Here is a 21,475-nt window from a genome sequence, read left to right as displayed (position 1 = left end):
CCGGAAGCTCCCCTACAATAAGTATGTCCGTACCTCTACCTACATGTAGATAATACCCAAGTAGAAAAACCCCCCTCTCCCTCGAGAAGTGATGGGTGCTATACTCGGTTCTATATGGACTAGCTAATGCACCGCAAGCCTCACTCATTTTGCTAAGCCTCACCCGTTTTGTTGTCCTCATGTACCCGCTCGTGTTGTATGGAGCATCGTAGAAACTGATCGACACGTTTGATAGCCACTATGAGCCTGGTCGGTTTTCTATCTTTTGCTTCCCTATCAAGTTCCATCATAATTTCACCTTAAAATACTCCAGACTCGTAGCACATGCCCACACTGCAGTGAGGGTTCGAAAAGTTCCAACCTCAGCTCAGTCTTCAGTCTTCTATCCTCAGTCCTCAGCGCTCGGTGCTAGTGCGCGGTCTTGCCTGAGCCTTAGCCGCTTCCTCCGCTTGCCTTTCCCTCGCCTTGCCGCGCCTCGCCTCCCTATTTGACCTTTATCCTCCCCCCCGGCACGCCAAACAACGCCGTGGTTGCTCAGCAGATCCAGGATCTTGCTTTCCGGGCGAATGAGACGTCGACAGACAGGAACAGCTTCCAACAATTCATTGCGACGACTTCCCCACCACCAACTCACACTCTCGTCTTCATCTCGCCTCTTCCTCTAACCGTCCTCACCACTGCACCCCCCCGTTACTCACTCCTCCCTAATCAAGTGTATAGACCTTGTCTATTGTCACAACCGTTTCACGTCGCATGCCGCCTTGACGAAGCCCCATATCCCACGCGCGACTGCGTGCGCACCGCAGCCACATATCTGCATCCACATCAACCAAGTACGGAACCCATCGCCTTCTTAGTCACCATGGACGACTCATCATCCCAGCAGCCGTCCTCTCCCGAAGCCTCAAATTCTCCTGAACAACCACCTTCAGATTCTACCTCGACCTCCATGGCTTCACGTACAGGCCCTGCGCCACAATCTCCCTCCAGACCTCCCTCGCTGGGCTCGGCAGGAAACAGCATGGCACCCTCAATGAACCCCTCCTCCGCCCCGCTGGGCCCTACCAACGCAGCCAGAAGACCGGGTCCGCTGCCCTCACGTGCAAGCGGGTTGAATTCTGATATTCAGGCAAAGATGAAGGCGTTCTCCTTATCTCGGCAGGGTGCGCCTCCCGCAAAAGCACAAGCAGGCGCGTTTACCGGTCAACAACATGGTGCTTTCGTCGGTGGCGCTCTTGCAGGAGCTCCCCCATCTTCTCCCAACTCTTCTGCTGCCAACCTGCGACTCCCCCCTGGTATGCAACGGCCGAATGCGCCGACGTTCGGCTCCTCGCCTTCTCCGATCACGGGCAGTCCTCGAATGATGAATCCTCACCCTCCCATGGGCGGGCTAGCAGCGAAACGAGGTCTGAAGCCAGGTGGCATGAAATTGTCAGATGCGCATAAGCCTGCCCCTGCTGGTCAGGAGGAGGGGGACAAGACAGACACCGGATCTCAGTTTAACAAGTATTCGAACATCATTGATACGAAGAAAGGCACTTTGAATTTCCAAAACAAGGCGGTTATCCACGGAAGTGGTATTGATTTTGCTGGCGGTAGTACCTTTTCAATTTCTCTGGATGAGGTCGACACCCTATCAGAGTTGGGTAAGGGCAACTATGGCACCGTTTTCAAAGTGAGGCACGCTCGACCCAAGATGAGGCGCCCGGGTTTGGGGTTGCGAGGCAATATGGTTCGGCATTCGTCAGCCTCAATCCCCAAGGTTGATGACGAGACAGACTCGCAATTGGACACGAAAGGGACAAGCGGGCTTGTCATGGCCATGAAAGAGATCCGCCTCGAGCTAGAGGACTCGAAGTTTGCTGCCATCATTATGGAATTGGACATTCTACACCGATGTGTATCGCCTTTCATTATCGATTTCTACGGCGCATTTTTCCAAGAAGGTTCGGTTTATATCTGCATTGAATACATGGACGGCGGCTCGGTGGACAAGTTGTATGGAGACGGAGTCCCCGAAGAAGTGCTCAAGAAAATCACATTGTCCACGGTCATGGGGCTCAAATGTTTAAAGGATGAACACAATATCATCCATCGCGATGTCAAACCAACCAATATTCTGGTAAACACGCGTGGTCAAGTCAAGATCTGCGATTTCGGCGTCAGTGGCAATCTAGTGGCTTCAATAGCCAAAACGAACATTGGGTGCCAGAGCTATATGGCGCCAGAACGCATTTCAGGAGGTGGTATGGCCCAAGTTGGTGCTGGCGGCGGCACCTATAGCGTTCAATCCGACATTTGGTCGCTCGGTCTCACCATCATCGAATGTGCACTGGGCCGATACCCCTATCCCCCTGAAACTTACGATAACATATTCAGCCAGCTTAGTGTAAGTTCTTACGTACCTTTCGATTCAAGGCAGTTGCTAATTAGACTCCCCCTTGATAGGCCATTGTGGATGGTGATCCTCCAGATCTTCCGGCTGATCAATTCTCAGAGGCGGCCATTGATTTTGTCCGAGGATGCCTGAATAAAATTCCCAGGCTCAGACCAACCTACGCCATGCTACTTCGACATGCTTGGCTTGCACCACTTCTGAAGCCACCCACGATTTCCGAGGACGAGGAGGGTGAGCAGGCGGCCGAGGCCGGCATTGAATCAGCCTTCTCAAATGGTGCGGCCCCAGACACTGCCGACAGGGATGTAGCAGAATGGGTGAAGAGCGCACTTGAGAAGAAGCAAGCGGGCAAGTTGGCGTCGCATAAGAAGCCTGCGCTCCATGAAGCGCCGCTAGACGCAGTCCCCGGTAGTCCTCTGGTTGCCCCCGACGGGACCACGCCACTGGCCGGGGATCCCATGGTAACTGATATCAAGGCAAACCTTGGAGTCAAGGTAGATTCACCGGACTTGTTGGCGGCAAAAGTGCAGGGCCTAGATTTTGCTTCATAATCACGCAAGTGTTTGTAGGATGGCAATGGTTTATGACCCAGGTTAGGACCGAAGAAAGTGTAACGATAGCGATGAATGATGAAAATGCATCACTCCCATAGAGAGGCCAAAATACAGAGATACGGAAAGAACTTCCAGTTTTACCTCCCTGCTATACTCGAGTCTACTTTGGCGGTCTATCGCTGGGCTGACACCCACATCAAACCTTGATTGCGTAGAGTCGAACAGGCTTATCGAGACACTCTTCTCTGTCGCATATACAAAACTTATTTGACGTGTGCTTGTGTGACGCCCAATGATGTCAGTGGTTTCCGGCCATTTGCGCGACGCCATGAATTTCTGACATTTCCCTCAACAAGTTCAGACACCCTCAAAGACCACCGACAGCCATCCAAGTATTCAGACTCCAGATAAGCCTGCCCATGGGCCAAGGCTTGATATGCTGCACAGAAGCACCTACGCTCTCGTTAAGCAAAAATGGGCCTTGTCCGCAGACTGCTGATCTGGGCAGCCGTTGATGGCGTCGTCCTTCAAGCTCATGGCTCTACGGAGGCCCCCAAGGCAATCCAGATCGACTACAAGAGCCGTCGGATAAGGGAACTTCAGAAGTCCGATGCATCAGCGAAGAGAACCGCTCCCTTGGAAGCTCACGGCATCGTCGGTAAGGACTCACTCACTGCTCGACAGAGCCCGAGTCGCTCAGACCATTGACAGGATTGCTTTCAATTGCCTCGTCTTCTTTCCTTGTCGCGATCACCCAGCGAGAGCAAGTTGCCCAGATATTTGGAAAACCGATTTATGTCATTACCGACGTTGCCATTCTCCCCCTGTCTTCCCAAGATGAAGCCACTCTAGCCATCACAGCCGCCCTAGAGTCTCAGACGTTAGACTCGTCCTCAACTGACACTGATACCGACGTGACCGATATAGAGGACAACAACACCAATCCACAGGAGCAGGAAGAGCCCGAGACTCCTGTGGAACATGAGCTTCCTGGACAACAGATCTCCAATCCCACCAGTATCGCCAGAGATGTCATTGCTAAGCGAGGCCAATATGGACGATTTGCTGCCCAATGGTTCTCCAGGCAGGGTTGGGGTGGAGGCAAGACCCCAGACACCACATCTGGGACTTCGACAAAGAGTGAAACCTTGAAAACGGCGTCCAGCTCGACGGCCGAATCAGACGCGGTAGTAGCAGCAAATCAACTCGAAGCCAGCGACGACAATGAAGCACAAGAAGAAAAGCATAGTAAGGATGCCGAGCAGCTCCTGAGCGACACCTCCATCACCGAGGCGACTTCCAAAATTCTTAGGAGGACCAAGATGATCTTGACCTCTCGCAGCTATTTCTTCTCGTACGAATTCGATCTGACCCGTAGGCTAGCTGTTATGGGTGGGAGCGCAACTCCTCCTTCACGAGATACCCTTGACCCTATGGTAAGTGTATACCGATCACCGCTCAGAATCGATACTGTCCTAATTGAATCAGTATTTTTGGAACCGACGATTACTAGGCCCATTCATGGACGCAAGACAAGATTCGTTCATGACGCCCATATTGCAAGGGTTTGTAGGTCAGAGAATCTTTACAGTTACGAAAGCAGGGCCCGAGAATCCTCAGTCCGCCTGTGTGGTAGACGCCGAGCATGGTGAGCAGTCAGCAGGGGTACAACACGCCATAAACCATGCCAAACAGGGCCTTGCCAGCATCAGTAATGACATGCAGTCCTATCTGCTAACACTGATCTCACGACGATCGGTTAAGCGGTCGGGCCTTCGATATCTTCGCCGCGGCCTCGACGATGAAGGCAACTGTGCCAACGCGGTCGAGACCGAGCAGATCCTGTCAGCTCCAGATTGGTCTCCTTCTCGGCGAATCCGGTCATTTGTACAGATACGTGCCTCTATACCTCTCTACTTCTCACAGTCGCCCTACTCGCTGAAGCCGACACCGATGCTCCATCAGTCACCATCCAAGAATGATGCAGCGATGAAGAAACATTTTCAGGATCTCAGGCGACGATATGGCGGTGTCCAAGTTGTCTGCTTGGTGGACAAACATGGCCCGGAAGTTATCATCGGCGATGCTTTCGAGAAAAAGGTCCATTCCTTGCAGGAATCTAATCAGCTTGAAGATGTCTTGTATGAATGGTTCGATTTCCATGCCGAGTGCCGTGGAATGAAGTTCGAGAACGTGTCCAGGCTTGTTGACAAGCTCGAAAACACTATCAAGAGATACGGCGAGACTGTGATCTCGAAGGATGGGATGGAGACAAGCCAATCAGGAGTAATTCGAACCAACTGCATGGATTGCTTAGACCGCACCAACGTTGCTCAGAGTGCTTTCGGACAGTACATGCTGCAAAGAGACTTGGGCAGAGAAGGGTTCGAGATCGATCTGCTGCACGACGACAGCACAACCTGGTTCAATACCCTATGGGCTGATAATGGAGACGCCATATCGCGGCAGTATGCATCCACAGCAGCGCTGAAAGGAGACTTTACAAGGACCCGTCGACGGAACTACCGTGGAGCATTGAATGATTTCAGCCTGACCTTGACTCGGTTTTACAACAATATGGTCAATGACTATTTCTCCCAGGCGGTCATTGACTTCCTCCTCGGCAACGTGTCATGGAGAGTGTTTGAAGACTTCGAGAGCAGCATGATGAGCAAAGATCCAGGAATATCAATTGATCAAGCTCGACAAGCGGCGATCGAGAGTTGTGCTAAACAAGTAATACAGGAGCAGGACGAAGACCTCATTCACGGCTGGACAATGTTAGCGCCGGCACACGAGAACACCTTGCGAACCATGCCGTTCGAAGAAGCGGTTGTACTTTTGACAGATGCGGCTCTCTACTGCTGCAGGTTCGACTGGACCACGGAAAAACTTGCCTCTTTTGAGAAAGTTGACCTGCGATCTATATCGAAAATCCGGTATGGAACATATATCACATCAACGTTCAGCGAACGACAGATGAAGGAAGAGCTCAATGCCGGGCTTGTAGTGATATATCAACCTGGAAAAGGAAGCACTATTCGAACAAACACGAGATCCTTACAAAACTATGTTGCACCCAAAACAGACGAATCCGAGAATCGAATCGACGGAGGAACCGGGATCCTGTCGTGGCTTAGTCCCGCTTCAGCTGCACCATCGAGAAAGTTAGCCATGAAGGTAATCCCAGCAGCGACGACAGATTCGGATGGTGTTGCGGGGCATGAGGAACAGGCACCATTGGCAGTCGCTGAGAATATTGCAGATGAAATTCGACGAGCGCTCACGGGGAGCACAGAACATGGTGAGCTGCAAGGCACTGACCTTGTAGAGCAGTCGGCCATTATCTCGTTGGAGGAAGCGAAGAAACGGGTTGGGTATCTCGAGCAGTTGGGTCATTCCATCAAGAAGATGGTCTGGACGTGAGACAGGACATGGAGCATAACAATGCAGTTCACCCCATTATGTCTTAAAAAGCAGATCGTGCACATCTGACGACAGTTCTGCTTCACAGCTGGTGTCTGACATGGCGCACTTTTGTCCCCCTTTGCGATTCTCCCAGGATCCCTGCCTTGAGGACACCAACAACGGGTACATCTTGGGATATTGTAATTCCGCTCCGGCTTAGTCACGATCCCGCAATTGGATGTGATTGGCGGGGAAGAGGGGCGCTAAAGACGATCTGGATCTGGGATCTCGCCATGCCGCAGAGTTTCATCCTCCCAAATCTGCTCTGCATGCAATCGTCCAAAATTCTCCTCCAATCCTACCCTGTCGTGTTGCGTCAAAGCATTGTTGGTGTTGACGGCTGCCGACGGGCTCGGCATGTTTTGATGGGTGTGCACTGTATGACGAATTCTCGGCACCCTGAACGATTTCTGAAGAGTCGGGCCAAGTTTCAACTCAACTGACTTTTGTTCACAGGTGTGAGGAAACCAGTCGGCTAAATTCACGAACAACCAACACCCTACCTCTCTGTGGCCTAGGTTTCGTTGAACATACCGTTCCACCTCGGACAAGCGAGAACGGCAAAGAATACCTGTTCTCTTCGTTTTCCTTCATACCCCTCCCCCGACCCCCAACGTTGGACACTTTTTTCCCCGATCGAAGAGCCTCCGGGCAACGGTGCCCGTCATGACGTGGCAACCGGAGGAGGATGGGTTGAGACAGTTGGCAGAGTATCTGAAGAATTCATTGAGCGGTCATGATAGGAATAAACAAAAAGAAGCTGAGCTGGTGCGTCTTGACTTCCTGTCGTCTGTCTCTTGCCCGAGACAGAAAAAATATCCGGGGTAGAAGATCCCCGCGCGGGTCTCTATCCCGAATCTTTCTGGAAGAGCGTGGTCACTAACGTCGCCATGGAACAAAACAGATGCTCATGAATGCTCGCAACAACAAGGATTATGTCAATTACCTTACCTACATCTTCAGCACCCCGCAGCTGAGCCAGACTTTGAATCTCGCCGCGCCCAGTCTCTTCCTCATTCGCTATGCTGCAGCTGTCAACCTCAAGAATCACATCAAATTGTTCTATAGCCAAATCCCCAAGGATCAGTTGGCTTACATCAAAGCAGCCACACTCAGCGTTCTTCGAGACCAGAATTCGCAGTTGCGCAGTTTCGCCGGAACTGTCATCACCGAGACGGTCCAACAAGGGGGTCTGCTGCAATGGCCTGAGATTCTGCAAGAGCTGCTTGCGCTTGTCAGTAATACCGGCGGAAATGTTGCTGGAGAGACCCAGGAAGGTGCGATGAGCGCTCTGGCGAAGGTTTGTGAGGATAACCGCAAACTTCTCGACAAGGAATTTCAAGGCCAACGCCCGATGACTGTCATTGTGCCGAAACTGCTCGAGTTCGCCAGCCATTCGAACCCCAAAATAAGGGTGTTTGCGCTTAGCACACTGAAATCATTTATTCCGCAAAAGTCGCAGGTCCTCTTTTCCGCGTTGGATGTCTATCTGCAGACCATCTTTCAACTTGCTTCAGATCCAGATGTGCAAGTCAGACGCATAGTGTGCCAATCACTTGTACAACTGGTAGATTCGAGACCAGACATGCTCGCACCTCATCTCGAGGGCTTGGTCAATTATATCCTCACCCAACAACAGTCGACAGATCACCCGGATCTTGCCTTGGACGCCGCCGAGTTCTGGTTGAGTATTGGGGAACAAGATCAATTGCGAGACCAAATGGGGCCTTATCTGGAAAAGATCATTCCTGTGCTTCTCGCGGGGATGGTTTACGGAGAAGAGGATGCTTTCAGACTAGGCGGTGAGGAAAATAATGCCGACGTCGAAGACCGCGCGGAAGATATCAAACCTCAATTTGCGCAGACCAAGGCGGGAAGAGGCGTCGTTTCAGCGGAGAAGGAGGAGAGTCAGCCTGGAACGCCACAAGCAAATGGGACATCACAACCCAAGAAGGATCTGAGCGATGGGGAAGTCGAGGACGAGGATGAAGACGAAGACGAGTGGGATGACGAGGACCCTGAGAACGCGTGGAGTTTGCGCAAATGCTCTGCCGCAGCGCTGGACGTTTTCGCAGTCAACTACCACTCGGCCGTCTTCAACATCATTCTGCCATACCTCAAGGAAAATCTTTCGCACACGCTCTGGCCAAAGCGCGAAGCTGCAGTCCTCGCTCTCGGTGCCATCGCAGACGGTTGCATGGATGTTGTCTCACCTCATCTCCCAGAGCTCGTTCCGTTCCTCATCTCTCTCTTGTCGGATGAGGAACCCGTCGTTCGTCAAATTACCTGTTGGTGTCTTGCGCGTTACTCCGAGTGGGCCGCTCGATTGGACTCCCAGGCTGATAAACAACGCTATTTTGAACCCATGATGGAGGGTCTCCTTCAGCGCATGCTCGACCCGAATAAGAAAGTCCAGGAAGCTGGCGCTAGTTCCTTCGCTTCTCTCGAGGAGAAATCTGGCGACAAGTTGAAACCCTATGTCGAACCTATTTTGCGGCAATTTACAGAGTGCTTTCGGCGGTACAAGGACAAAAACATGTACATCCTCTACGACTGCCTGCAAACCCTCGCCGACAATGTTGGTTCTCAGATCGCCAAACCGGAACTTGTCGACCTGCTCATGCCCGTATTGATCCAACGATGGAACAAAATTCAGGACGATTCCCGCGAAATGTTTCCCTTGCTCGGCTGTCTAGGGTATATCGCCATGGCTTACGGCGACACCTTCGCGCAGTTTGCGCCTCCCATCTTCGATCGGTGCATCAAACTTATTTACGCGAATCTACAACAGCACATGGCTTTCATGAGTGGCCAGACGGTCGATCAGCCAGACAAAGACTTCATCGTGACGGCATTGGATCTTCTTAGCGCGATTATCCAAGCCATCTCGCCAGAGAAGTCGGCGCCGCTGGTGCAGAACTCGCAACCGCAGTTCTTCGAGCTATTGGGTTTCTGTATGGAAGATGCCACCACGGATGTGCGTCAGTCCGCGTACGCGGTTTTGGGTGACTGCGCGATCGCACTCTACCCCAGCTTAGACCCCTACCTGCCCAAACTCATCCCTATTCTGATAAGTCAACTCGACCTCGACAGCATTCCGGATAGCGATTCTGAAAACGCCTTCAACGTCCTCGCGAACGTGTGTTGGAGCATGGGCGAGATCGCCGCAAGAGCGCCGACCAACAGAATCTCGCCTCTGATCGAACCGCTCTATCGTGGCCTGTTGTCGCTGATTACGAATGAAGAAGTCCCTGACGCCGCGAGCGAGAACGCCGCGACCGCGTTGGGAAGACTCGGTCTGCCATGTCCGATGGATCTCGCGCCCTTCTTGTCCGAGTTCGCAGAGCCTTTCTTGCAGTCCATGTCCAAGATAAGTACATCACATGAAAAGGCTTCGGCTTTTATGGGGTTCAACAACATTTTGGAGAAGAACCCTCAAGCCATGGAATCCAGTCTGGCCTTGTACTTCTCCGCGATCGCGCAGTTCCCGCTCAAAGGCCGCCAGGGACAGGAATACAGCGATGTCCGCGCCAGTTTCACCCGCGTCATCAACGGCCTAGCCGGCTTGATCGGACAGGAGAGGTTCGAGGGCTTCATTGCCGGGCTGCCCGTGCCGGTTCGGGCAAAATTGAGGGATGGCTACGGTGTTGGCTCCGGATGAAAAGGAGAACTGACGCGGGACCTGCGCCGTTTGCGGAAAACCCCTACCGCCCGCAAAGATACGTAAGAGCAAACGAGATCGAAATCAAAAATGGGAATGAAATAATGCAGCAACTAACCCCCAATTCCATCAAGTTACGCTGGGTTGTCTGTAGAGAAGGGGGAGAGGGAAGGATATATTCGGAAAAGTCACGTGCTAAGACAACACAGCACGAGCCAGGGCATGAGCATGAGCATGCGATGAGAACGAGACGACACGATCGATCGACGGGGTGGCGAGATGTAATACAGCAAAAATTAGTTTTGAGCAAGCGAGCTGGCTTGGGTTTCATGAGTTGGAAGACACGCGCGGTTCGCAATCACATCAAAGACATAACATCACAATTCCAATTGCCAACGACGACGTCAACCGGGGCTGTCACAAATGAGAGTTGGACCTTGGCATCAGCTGGACAACAGGATGAGCTATCAAAGGGCTTCTTTTCTTTCTCCTTGAAAAGGAAAAACGACAAATTCAACCAAACTCGAGTGGTCTGCCCCGTCTTGCAGGCCAGTGCCGTCTATCCGCGCGACATGAACGAGCTTCTTGGGACCAGGACCAGGAACGGCTAACAGGCACGGGGACATGAGCAGACAGGAGGAGCCTCGATCGATCAATCGATCCATCGAGAACTGAATATGCGCGTGGAGAGAACCAAGAGCCTTGGAATATGCTGAGCATGTGAACTATCTTGAGGCGGATGATATCGATGCAACTGAACCGAACTGATTGATCTGACCTGGTCTGAGCTGAATTGAACGGAGCTGAGTGAGTGAGCTAAGCCGAGCTGAACCGCAATCGATTGGGGGAAAAAACCTGCTTTTTTTTTTTTTTTTTTTTTTTTTATTTTATGTAGAGAGCGTCACCAGCGTGGTCTTTTTTCCTTTCCCTGTTCCCCCCTTTTCACCAGCTCACACCCTTAGTCTTTCTTCTGTAGCGTAGATAGTCTAGAGTAGATAGTGTAGGCACTCCAACCCCCCCCCCCCTCCCCCATAGCATGGCGCGTTTCTAGCGAGTTACATATGTAGTAGTCTGCAGCAGCACTACGAAGGAGGAGACCGCCGGGAAACAATAATCAGAAATATCAAGTTGTGGTCAACAGCAGTGTGGTATTTGAAAGATAACCGAGGGAGAATATGACACCAACCTGTCTTGCACTTACAAGCAAGCAGCCTTGGTATCGAGAATATGCTAAATGCTGCCTTCTCTGTCAAAAGACAAGCCGGTTTAATCCTCTGCCTTCCCTTGCTGTGTCTTTTCAGCTTACTCGGTCGAAAAGCCTCGAGCCGCATCAAATGGTGTTCGAGAAAGCCACCCGTGGTACTCGTTGAAGGTCAAAATATGTTGATAAGTCCGTGTCAGTGGTCCTCCCACCTCACCCATCATCGATCGAATTCTGACTTGTCCCTTTTTCACTCACCAATGACGCCTGATCTGCCATTCCATCCGGTCTTGTACTTGTCGCGAGCGCTTGGAAAAAAGACGAAAGGAGCATGTAAACTGTGAGCTGGACGCCAGTTGCAAGACTTAGCTGAAATTGCTTGCTCCGATTCCCGTCCCCGTCGACAAAATAACTCTTGATGGGGTAGCCTGGAGCAGCACATTGCTGCCCACAGATGCTTAGCGCAAATAAATCGGACAGTCCCTCTCAGACCACAATTGTTTTCTGTGCAGGAGTAAATGCGTACTTTGGCAACATGGCCATCTTCTCTTCAGGACTTGTCTCGTTATCAGAGTAGACCAACCTGGTTGCTTTTGGTTTCTCCTTCTCCTTGTCTTTTCTCGATCCAGCTTTGTCTTCACTGGCTTCCTCTTTGGTGGCTGGGGTAGCAGCTGGCGGAATTCCGGTTTTGGCGGCAGCGGCGGCGGCGGCAGCATCGGCGTCAGCCTGTTTAGAAGCATTTGCGATCAGGTCATCAAGAGAGGACGCGTCTTGAGCTTCAACAGCAGAAGGCTGGTTCGGTACAGGAATTTGGGGCGGAAGTTGCGTAACTGTGCTTCCTAGAGCTTGTCCAGGAGCATACTGCGGCACAATGTTATGGGATTGTGGAGCAGGAATCTGACCTTGATGCATTTGTTGAAATTGGAAAGCATTGACTGGTGGAGCACCAAAAGCGGGTCTCTGTGGCAAGCCCGGAGCACTAGGTAGACTTACACTGCCAGTACGAACTGGTGCAGGAAAATTACCGTTTGTAGCAGGCGAATGAGAGCGTTGTGTGAGAGCTGGAAGCTGCGACGGAAACCCTGGAACTGGAGATCCCGACCCATACGGACGCGGAGGCCCACCTGCCTGGGTGGGATAGGGTTGGCTTGGGTACGGTGACTGATACTGGGAAGGTGAATAACTCGGCTGAGGAGGATAACCCACGGGCGGTGGTGGTTGCTGGGACTGGAAAGACGGTTGCGGTGGCTGAGCGTATGGCTGCTGGGAATATGGGGTCTGCGCGTATCCTGGTTGCCCAGGCTGTGGAGACGTCGAATGTTGGCCGTAACCTCCGACAGCAGGCGGGGAACCGGCAGAAGGATAAACAGGCGGCGCCTGATATGGAGCAGATACAGCAGCTAGGGGCTGGGCGAAAGAAGGGGACTGACTGTACGAACCATTCGTAGGTGGCGCTGCATATGGCTGTTGATATCCGGGGTAGGTTGGAGATGCTGCCTGTGAAGACAAGTATGAGTGAATGTGATATAACAAATGATTCAAACGACTAACCGTGTTTACCTGTGGCTGAGCTTGAACGACAGAGGCCGCAGGCGGATTGGGGGTGGCACCTCCACTACTTCCTCCATCCGCCTGCTCAGCTGCCAACTTGGCGGCCTTGTGTTCAGCCAGGCGTTTCTTGATATCAGAGACAGACTCAATCTTTGGTTTCTTCGGGGCATTCGGGTGCTGAGCACCTTGAGCGATATTACCAGTGGTTGCCTGTCGCTCAGCTTGAGCTTGATGGAAATTGGTCAAGACTCGCTGATTGTGCTGTTGAACAATATCTTCGGGAATTCCCTCCATGCCAAATATTTCAATATCTAGACCCGCTCGGTTAGGAAGGGCATTGTCGACGGCAGTGAGGTTCTCCTTGTGGACTTGACTCATGTGGACACTGAGACCCCCTGCGGTGTTCAATCTTCGACCACATCTTTCGCATTTGAAGTGCTTCGCTTTCTGATGGTTGATCAGAATCTTGAGATCGTCAAAGTCGCGCTCGCAATAGTAGCACCATGGTCGCGCCAGGACCTCCTCGACGTCGGGATGATGACGCTTCTTCTTGGTCATGACGAGGGCGCACTTGTGAGGGATGGAGGCGTATCCGGAATTGCGGCCAGCTGACGAGGTCTCTAGATGAGCGATGAAATTTCTTCCAAGACGCAAGAGAAGAAGGAAACACGCAGGGATAAAGAGGCAAATGTGACGCGATGGCGCGTCGATACCTGATGCTCGTGTGAATTGCAGGAGACGATGTGGAAGGAAAGGAGGTCCGCAGAGCAAAATGTCCGGAGCGCAGTTTCGCTCCTGCCAAGACTCACGGCACTAACGAGGTAAGCCTCTTACCTGACCTTTGAAATTGCAATCCAGCCTTGCAGCCTTGCAGCCTCTTTCCGAATTTAAAAGACTACTGCTTTATAATACTAACACGTACTACGGTAGACAACCTTGGAACGCTTCTCCTGCACTCCCTACGATGCACGTATCAGGTGGTCTGCGGGACACAAACATGGGCCCATCCCACCCGAGTCACTCTCATTTCGTGTCTAAAATGCTGCAGTGAGCATGATTTGCCTTGATGCGGGAACTGTCTACCTACAGTAGCGAATATGGGTCTATATACAGTATCTCAAGCTCTTTACAAATCAAGCACGAGTCTTGTCAGTGAACCGAGCCTAACCACTGGATCTCCTCGCACGGCGCAGCGATCGCCTCGTCAACGGTGCGTTACGCTTGACTACGATTGTCGGGTCAGTCTCTTCGGTTTTCATGCTCGGCCTTCTGAAGGACCGTTCGTTGCCACCTAGGTCTTTGCCGTTCTGTTGGGGCGCTACCTCCTCCTCTCCCCTCGATGGTGGTTCTGTCTCCGTGCCTGCTTGCTTTCCACCACTCGGGCCATTGCGCTTGTCTTGCGGAAAAACCTTGTCTTTGGATGTGGTACCTTCCACACCGACCCCTCTTCTGGAGGACTTTGCTGCTCTTGTGTTCATCCCTAGTTTTGTAGCCTGTGCTGCCACCCCATTGACGGCTTCTGGCGCCGGCGACGTTGCTGGTGTTGATTTCTCGCTATCATCCGCCTTTTTCTGCTTGACTACTCTTCGTTTCGGCTTCTGGTATTCGTTGATATCTTCAATTCCCTTGACTGATTCTTCTGGCTCGGGTGCGTTCTTCTTGGCCCGCGGTCTCTTAGCTTGGTTGGTTACCTGCCAATAGTTCCACTTTAGCAACATGCTGAGGCTGCGAACTGGATTGACGCCGTTCAGAAGCTTCTGCTTCCAATCTTCAGCCCTCTTGGGGTCATCATGCAACCACAGGTGATCTTCTTTGATTGACTCGATCAAGTCCGGATCCGTCCACTTGTGTGTGCGCTTAGACATGGGGGACAACTCTCGCCACGTTGGTTTCGTTGATGATGAGGATGATGACGCCACGGCCTTAGTACTGGCCTGAGCTACAATAGTGCGAGTGACCACCGATTCTCTTTCTTTTGCCTTGGTATACTGATTCGGGTGCTTGGGCTTGGGCTGTTCTGCACCATTAACAGTGAGCTGAATTTTCCGGCGTTTTGAATTGGGCGTATCTTCTCGGGTATCAAGTCCTGAGGGGCTGACACGCTTTCTGCCGCTTGGAGTAGAAGCTGCCGATGGAGCCTCCGACACGTCTCGTGTGGGCGGAAACTTCTTGCCATCGAAGCGGGTTCTGGTCAAGCGTTTGTTGACGGCCTTGTCTGGGGATTCGCCGGGGACTTCGCTGCCTTCGGGAGACTGAGGTCGAATGATCTCACCATTCTCATCCACATTGCGCTTAACATATGTGATGTTGTACTCTTCATGGTGAGTTTGTTGTCGGGGAATGAGTCGTTTGCCATCTCTCTCGATGGGGTTCCAGCCGTCGACGTTCTTTGGATCTTTGGCCTTGGCAACTTTGGCTCTGTACTCCCGTTCCTTGGGCACAAAGCCGCCTTGCTCGAATGGCTCCTGGAAGAAGCGCACATCATGCTTTTCTCTGTCCGTCAGATCATCGGCGGACCTCAGACCGGGAATACCAGCATGAAGGAGAGCAGGGCGATTCGCGTCATACTTGTAGCCGTACAACGCAGCTTCTTTCCGTTCCTCAAAGACATCCGGTGCGGGGAGATTTCGAGGATTTTTGATGGTTTCTTTGCCCTTGATGTTCGCGATGTGGCGCTCCAGCTTCAGGTATTCGGTCTGGGCGTCTAGCATGGCGAGTTGGTTGTTGGCACTCGCGGCATAGAGTTGCTGCTGATTGAGATTTGCCAGATTCATGATGAATTTTTGCGGGTCAGTTAGTGGTCGCCATCCATCGTCGCCCAGCTCTTCTGAACTGTAGGGCAGGGGGCGGATAGCTGACTCGCCAAAGGCGGAGCGCCACAAAGTGTCAATTTCATGGGCTGACATGATGGACAGTGAGAATGGTGACGAGAGAGAAGCGCAAGATTACTTTCCATCTAGGTGATGAGGGATAAATGAAGTCGTGGGTGCCGTGGACGAGCGGATGGAATGGGAGAAAAAGGATGGTTCGGGCGGAAAGCAAAAGGGTAGTAGTTGGGAAGAGAGGTAGCGCGCCACTGAGATTATGCGAGGCAATCAGTGATGCCCAAACAATGGCTAAGGGTCGATCTAGATGAATGAAGCGACTATTCAAAACAACAACAACAACAATCTGAATAGAATGGGAGGCACAGGAGGTCCGGCAGGAGCGCTTTGAGTGCTTCTCGTGGGAGGTGGCCAGGATCCATCCGTGGCTGATGAGCACTTAGGTATTGGGCCGGCCGGCCCAATCACAGCACGCCGTTTGGACCATTCCTGCCCGGCCAATCAGCACCGGCGCTGCATTTGGGCGGCCTTGGCATCCAACTGTCAAAATTTTTCTCTCCTTTTTGTGTGCAGAGTGCGGAGGACCGAGTATACAGAGCATCTCCATCGAGCACAGAAAGACCCCTACTATAGGTGCGTGCGTGGCAACATTCTCGGAGAGGAAAGAGCGACAAGCACGTCTTCAGGTGATTAACGTGCTGTCTCGAGTAGTTGATGGCAGGTCTGCATATAGGCTCTTTGTCTACCCATCTCAAGGCATCGACTAGCCGCAACCCTCCTGCAAAGAGCCGCCGTCATTAGATCCCCTCCATCATAAATATAGGCGATTTCATGGACATCAGCCCTCAGCTTGGTTCCGTCGCTCCCTCACCCGCTTCTCCGTCGCCTTTTTGGCCCCCTCTATCCAGGCATCATAGGATCCGTCCTTGATCTTCATCTTGACCACTCCCTTGAGCACCTCATCCGTAAATCGCACAAAGTTATGCCGCCGGAGCGCATTCTCAAAATCCCACTTGGCTCGCTTTCGTTCCTCTTCGGCGAGCATGTCGGGTTCGTCGAGGTCGCGCCACTTGATCCTCTGGTCTTGGCACACGACCATGAGGTTGAAGCGGATCTCATCTTCTGGGTATCTGGCAATCCTTCTCTGTAGCACAGAGATGATCTTGTCCGGGAATTCGTCATCGGTGCAGTCGCCGTGTGAGATCGGGTAGGGTTGGAGTCCATCGAGTTCATACAATTTGCCGTGATAACGTGTGTAAGCAATAAAGTGGAAGACGTCCTCGGATCCCGCACTGGGGTCACGCAGCGTCTCGTCAACAAATGGACTAGACTTTGCAAAGCTGTTGTGAACAGTTCGGATCATTTCCGAGTTTGAGAGCGACTCTCCCCTGAGCCCTGCATCGAACCCCGTCGTGAAGTCCTTGAACTCTTGTAGCGCCGGTCCGATATCAATTCTTGCCCCCGTCGCCGCATCCGCACCAGACGAAGACGCCTCGACAGACTTGTCATTGTTCAAAACCACCGAGAGAATGGCTTGGGTGCCACAGGCGTTCTGGATGGTCTGGGCCGCAAAGAAGAGTCCCTCGTCCTCGACTGCGGCACGATCGTATGAGCCATCTTGAGGCGTGCCCTTGCTTTCCGACCCTTGCCCGATCCACTTGAAGAGGAAGATGACGCCGTATACAGGACTGTCCACAGACGCATTTTCATGTCAGCATGGCTGGCTTCGAACGAGAACGACAGGGTCGGGAATCAGGGAGGAAGGAAACGGGAGGGGCCTTGGGTGATCTTCGTTGTTACCTTAAAGCACGGATCCAATCTGCATTCAGTGAGAACAGCTCTTCAACCTGCACGTCCTTGACTCCCAGCTGTTCGATCAGAGAGGTGAAGACGCCCTGCAACCCGCATCAGCTTGTCAGCGATCCCATCTTGAGTACAACGACTGAGCGGTCTTGAGCTCGAGCGCGCATCTTGGGGCAGGGAGCCTTGTTGTCGGCTTACTTCGTCGGATTCGATGGTGCTCCAACCACCACTGGCGGCATCATCAGCCATCTGGCTCGCTGACGACCAGAAGGGTCAGGTGCTACCTAGGTAGAGATTCGAGCCTGCGCCGTCCACTCGATGGGTTAGTTCGGTGCTTAGACAACGCACGAATCTGTGTACTCGGTATAGGTAGGCAAATAATATCCGAAGTGGGGGTCAGTTGCGCACGGTCAAACTGCGCTCCAGCAGGTTTGTCAGGTACCGGGCGATGGGGCAGGCGGGTGGTGGAGGTAGCTAGCCCGCTACGTAGGTGCAGGTAGGTGGCACAAGGGGGCACAAGTGGCTCCAGTGGGATGGTTTTGATGAGGCTTGCCTAGATCGGCGTTGAGGCAAATACCTTAGGTACATAGATTGGCACCGCTAGAGACCTAGCCTCTACCTAAGTAAGGCTCACTAGGCTGGTGGGCTACTAGGCCCAGCGAGTGACAAAGGTCAGGGCCAAACTTTTACCTACCGTATGCCGCCCTTGCAGATGTCCCTGTATGGGGAGCACATATAGGGTAGGTAACTTGATGCGTAGGTAGGACAAGAAGAGCAACAGGTCCTGCGCATCTCGTTCGTCGGTCCCCTGTCTCAGGAGGAGCCTTTATCACTCTACCAAGGCCATCGCCCACTGCATGCCCGAGCTGCTTACAATGCCTGTGAATCCTCCTTTGTGCCTGATCAAATACAAGTAAAGGCAGACATGTTTTCATTGGCTTTCGGGTTATTGTGTCATATCTTCTGTAAACATTGGCCCTGGCAATGCACCATGAACCTTGCAGCCGGGACTTTGCTCCTCTTACCTTGCCTTCCCTTCCCTCCCCCGCCTGTTTCAATACGTGGGGTTGATTGAACAAAGGCAGGTCGATCCATACCCGTGGGTCTTTTGGCATTTCCGTTCCTTTCTCCATGGTTCCTTCCTTCTCGTACGTAGCAATACTATGTCCGTTCAGACTGATCTATCCCGTTTCAGGGCTATACTTGGAGTCAGACGAGTATACAAGTTGTCCCTGCAGCAGATGAGACCAAGACCGACATGTCCAGAGCTGGCGACTCGATGCGACATTTGATCTTGTGCTTGATTTGTAACTCTGCAGGCTTCTTGCCACGAGACCGTCCTTGACCTATACCAGTAGTTGTTCTGCTTATATGCGCTTTAAGCTTTCGCTTTATCGTTCTGGCTACCACCCTCGCCACGTGGAACGTCGTGTTCACTGTTGAAGCTCAACATCGGAGGGCGCAGGCGCCGTCCTCGCGTTCCGAGCTGGTCGGTCGTATCTCGGGGACCAGGGGCTTGGGTTTCATCGTACGCTATGACTTACCCCAGACGTATTCAGCCCTCTATGTCGACACGAGCATATGTAATACAGCATCGGTATGAGTCATATGGTTTTTCGAGCGCGCGGGAAAATAGTCTAATGGACGGATGCGCCCGTTGTTCCCAAATTATACACGAATACGAGCATGTTGCCAATAACGACCTTCACGAGACCGTGTTGCTCATCCTTCAACTTGGCATGTATTGTATCGGTTGGTATGCGTCAACCCACTCGTTGAGCCACAGACGAAAGCTGGCCTGGCAGGGCCTCCTGCCAATATAGATGCGGTAGTCATCATCCTTGCAGCCCGAGTCCTTTCCTCGCAGCATAGAACCAGCAAGCAAGCAAGGTACCGAAGGATCAGACCGGATCGTTGAATACACCGACCTGCATGCAGGTAACCCATTCCCAGGAACGCAATGACTCTTTCGTAATCAAAATGATCCACCTGCGTCGGGGTAAAGAGAACCTTCTTCTCCTTCCTGCCGATATGACCGCCGAGGGCCAACGACCAAACCGGTTTGAGACTTTTTCCGCCATATATGGTATTTTACCAACCCTTACTTCCAAAGTTGACTTCACTCCTTTGGCTTGCGGCCTTCTCTGTTCCCCATTGGTTTCTTGCCTGGCCTAACTCCAGCGCCTCGCTAGCCGCCGTGGATTACACCATCTTAGATATCCGCAGTCTCACGTCATCGTCGCCCACCCCCTCCCCGCGTCACTGTTGCCGCTCTTTTCCTTTCTCTTGCTGCCCTTGCTGCCCTTGTTGCTGCATCCTCGGAGACATCGTGGCCGGAGGAGTCCTGTGGGGAAGAAGAATACTCAGTCGAAAGATGTCCGTCAAGTCCAGAGCTGTGAAGGAGCGACGAACCGAGTATTCATGTTCATGCTGCCGTAGGGATTGTACGGTGCTTGAGTTTGCCCAAAGTAGTCCATTCTTGACCCTGGTAGCTCGTGGCTGCTTCGAGGGTGTTGCGTGGCTGGAGACCCATACACCATCCCCATTGTGTGTGGGCTGCTGGAGGCGAGACTCCGGTCACTCATCGAGTGAGCGCGCCCTAGCGATGAAGCCGATGATATCGACGATTCTCGCCGTCCTTCTCCAGGCCCAAGAGCCGCTTGGAAATATGCTGATCCCGGTATCGATAGACTGCCTGGCGCGTGTAAAGGCGAGTTGGGGTAGATGGGTGCTGCTGAGCTGTCTGAGGTAGGAGTAGCCATCGGCATGCGAGGCCCGGCATAGGGGCTCCCTTGAGGAGAATAGTGATAGCCCTCGACGCTCTGACTCCCTTGGCTGTTGTGTCTCTGCCTCATTTTGTACGACGTCATTATTTGTACTGGCACGTCCATAAGAGACAAGGCCGTTTGGACGTTTGCATCCTGAGGCTGCGTCGCCCGTCTTGCCCTCAATATGTCATGAAGTTTCTCCAGTGGAAAGAGGGACATGCTTCCAAGATAGCCGCCACCAATGTCCGGAAACAGTGGCTCAACAGCAAGTGCGCTTGCGTAAAGATGCGAGAGCAGAGCTAATGCGGCTAGATCAGTGTCGGTACCGCGCAGCACCTGCGGTGGCAGCCAGAAGATCATGTCCCGTAGCGGCTGTAACCGGCTGAATGCTTTGTCCGGCGCCTGGGTTGACAAGTCCCGTTGCAAGTCCTGGAGGTAATCAACCAGTCGACCCGCATGTTCTTGAAGCTCTTCGTTTGTCGAAAGCCGCAGTCTCAAATTATGGAGAGCCGTGGTGATTTGTTCTATTCTGCGAAGGTCTTCATGGGGGATAGAAGTTTGAGTGTGCGGCATCGTGGGAGTGGCAGGCGTTCTTGCCCTCACCATGGTTCTCTGGTTCTCCAGGTATCTTACCAGATCCGATTCGTGTATCCACGCCCTCATCGCGCCCAAGACCTGCAAAATGTCAGTGACCCTTACTTGCAAAACGATCCCCCATGACATACAGTCGATACTCCCTGTTGTAGTGATGCCCAGCCGCGCCTGCCAAGTGTTAGCTGTTGTAGAGGTGGGCGACATTAATCTCACCAGTCCGTTGCTTGCCACGAGAGAAGAATCGAGGCAGCAAGAATGGCTTCGGAATTTTCTCTCGAAAATGCCCCGATTGCTTCGTGGAGACCTTTGATGGCTACCCCCCGATGGTGGTACGCTAGATTCTCCGTGTCTGTGTTCTTCGTCTGCCATGCGAGATGTGATGCCGACAACGCAAGCAAGGCACTCATTACGAAGTCATGCGATAAAGCAGCCGAGATCAGTCTAAGCAGAGATTAGCTAAATGTCATCCCGAACGATACGAACTACCGTACGAAGGCATTTTGAAACCCCACGGCGTGCAGGTGCTGTATCCTCGATTGTACATATCGGTCGATAACGTGGTAATATGGTGAACAAGGCGCAAATCAATTGTCGAAAATCGTGTCCAATATATCCTGTCAGGAACTCTTAGCTCCTGCAAAGGAGACTCGCC

At 52.5% G+C, this 21,475-nt stretch overlaps 7 protein-coding genes across 7 annotated transcripts; 3 read left to right on the top strand and 4 right to left on the bottom strand.

Annotated features, from left to right (window-relative positions):
* Positions 1 to 862: 862 nt before the first annotated feature.
* On the top strand, positions 863 to 2,949 carry Z519_05586 (uncharacterized protein; the record flags this gene model as incomplete). The annotated part of the gene is made up of 2 exons (XM_016763326.1): positions 863 to 2,389; positions 2,449 to 2,949. 2 exons carry the CDS (start codon positions 863 to 865, stop codon positions 2,947 to 2,949), a joined length of 2,028 nt encoding a protein of 675 aa, XP_016620939.1.
* A 477-nt stretch (positions 2,950 to 3,426) lies between these two features.
* Z519_05585 (uncharacterized protein) lies at positions 3,427 to 6,378 on the top strand (the record flags this gene model as incomplete). Its single annotated transcript, XM_016763325.1, has 3 exons — positions 3,427 to 3,610; positions 3,664 to 4,388; positions 4,441 to 6,378. The coding sequence occupies 3 exons, from the start codon at positions 3,427 to 3,429 to the stop codon at positions 6,376 to 6,378; spliced, it is 2,847 nt and encodes a 948-aa protein (XP_016620938.1).
* A 708-nt stretch (positions 6,379 to 7,086) lies between these two features.
* Z519_05584 (uncharacterized protein) lies at positions 7,087 to 10,081 on the top strand (the record flags this gene model as incomplete). The annotated part of the gene is made up of 2 exons (XM_016763324.1): positions 7,087 to 7,188; positions 7,325 to 10,081. The coding sequence occupies 2 exons, from the start codon at positions 7,087 to 7,089 to the stop codon at positions 10,079 to 10,081; spliced, it is 2,859 nt and encodes a 952-aa protein (XP_016620937.1).
* Positions 10,082 to 11,768: 1,687 nt separating this feature from the next.
* Z519_05583 (uncharacterized protein) lies at positions 11,769 to 13,391 on the bottom strand (the record flags this gene model as incomplete). Its single annotated transcript, XM_016763323.1, has 2 exons — positions 11,769 to 12,779; positions 12,834 to 13,391. 2 exons carry the CDS (start codon positions 13,389 to 13,391, stop codon positions 11,769 to 11,771), a joined length of 1,569 nt encoding a protein of 522 aa, XP_016620936.1.
* A 605-nt stretch (positions 13,392 to 13,996) lies between these two features.
* Positions 13,997 to 15,739, bottom strand: Z519_05582 (uncharacterized protein; the record flags this gene model as incomplete). The annotated part of the gene is made up of 1 exon (XM_016763322.1): positions 13,997 to 15,739. The coding sequence occupies one exon, from the start codon at positions 15,737 to 15,739 to the stop codon at positions 13,997 to 13,999; it is 1,743 nt and encodes a 580-aa protein (XP_016620935.1).
* A 757-nt stretch (positions 15,740 to 16,496) lies between these two features.
* Positions 16,497 to 17,710, bottom strand: Z519_05581 (uncharacterized protein; the record flags this gene model as incomplete). The annotated part of the gene is made up of 3 exons (XM_016763321.1): positions 16,497 to 17,346; positions 17,459 to 17,553; positions 17,660 to 17,710. 3 exons carry the CDS (start codon positions 17,708 to 17,710, stop codon positions 16,497 to 16,499), a joined length of 996 nt encoding a protein of 331 aa, XP_016620934.1.
* A 2,132-nt stretch (positions 17,711 to 19,842) lies between these two features.
* Z519_05580 (uncharacterized protein) lies at positions 19,843 to 21,230 on the bottom strand (the record flags this gene model as incomplete). Its single annotated transcript, XM_016763320.1, has 3 exons — positions 19,843 to 20,904; positions 20,955 to 20,991; positions 21,037 to 21,230. The coding sequence occupies 3 exons, from the start codon at positions 21,228 to 21,230 to the stop codon at positions 19,843 to 19,845; spliced, it is 1,293 nt and encodes a 430-aa protein (XP_016620933.1).
* Between the last annotated feature and the right edge of the window lie 245 nt (positions 21,231 to 21,475).

Source organism: Cladophialophora bantiana (assembly GCF_000835475.1).
Source record: "Cladophialophora bantiana CBS 173.52 unplaced genomic scaffold supercont1.7, whole genome shotgun sequence".
Classification (NCBI taxonomy): domain Eukaryota; kingdom Fungi; phylum Ascomycota; class Eurotiomycetes; order Chaetothyriales; family Herpotrichiellaceae; genus Cladophialophora; species Cladophialophora bantiana.
Note: the sequence above shows the minus strand (reverse complement) of the source record. Positions and strands in the feature narration are given on the sequence as shown.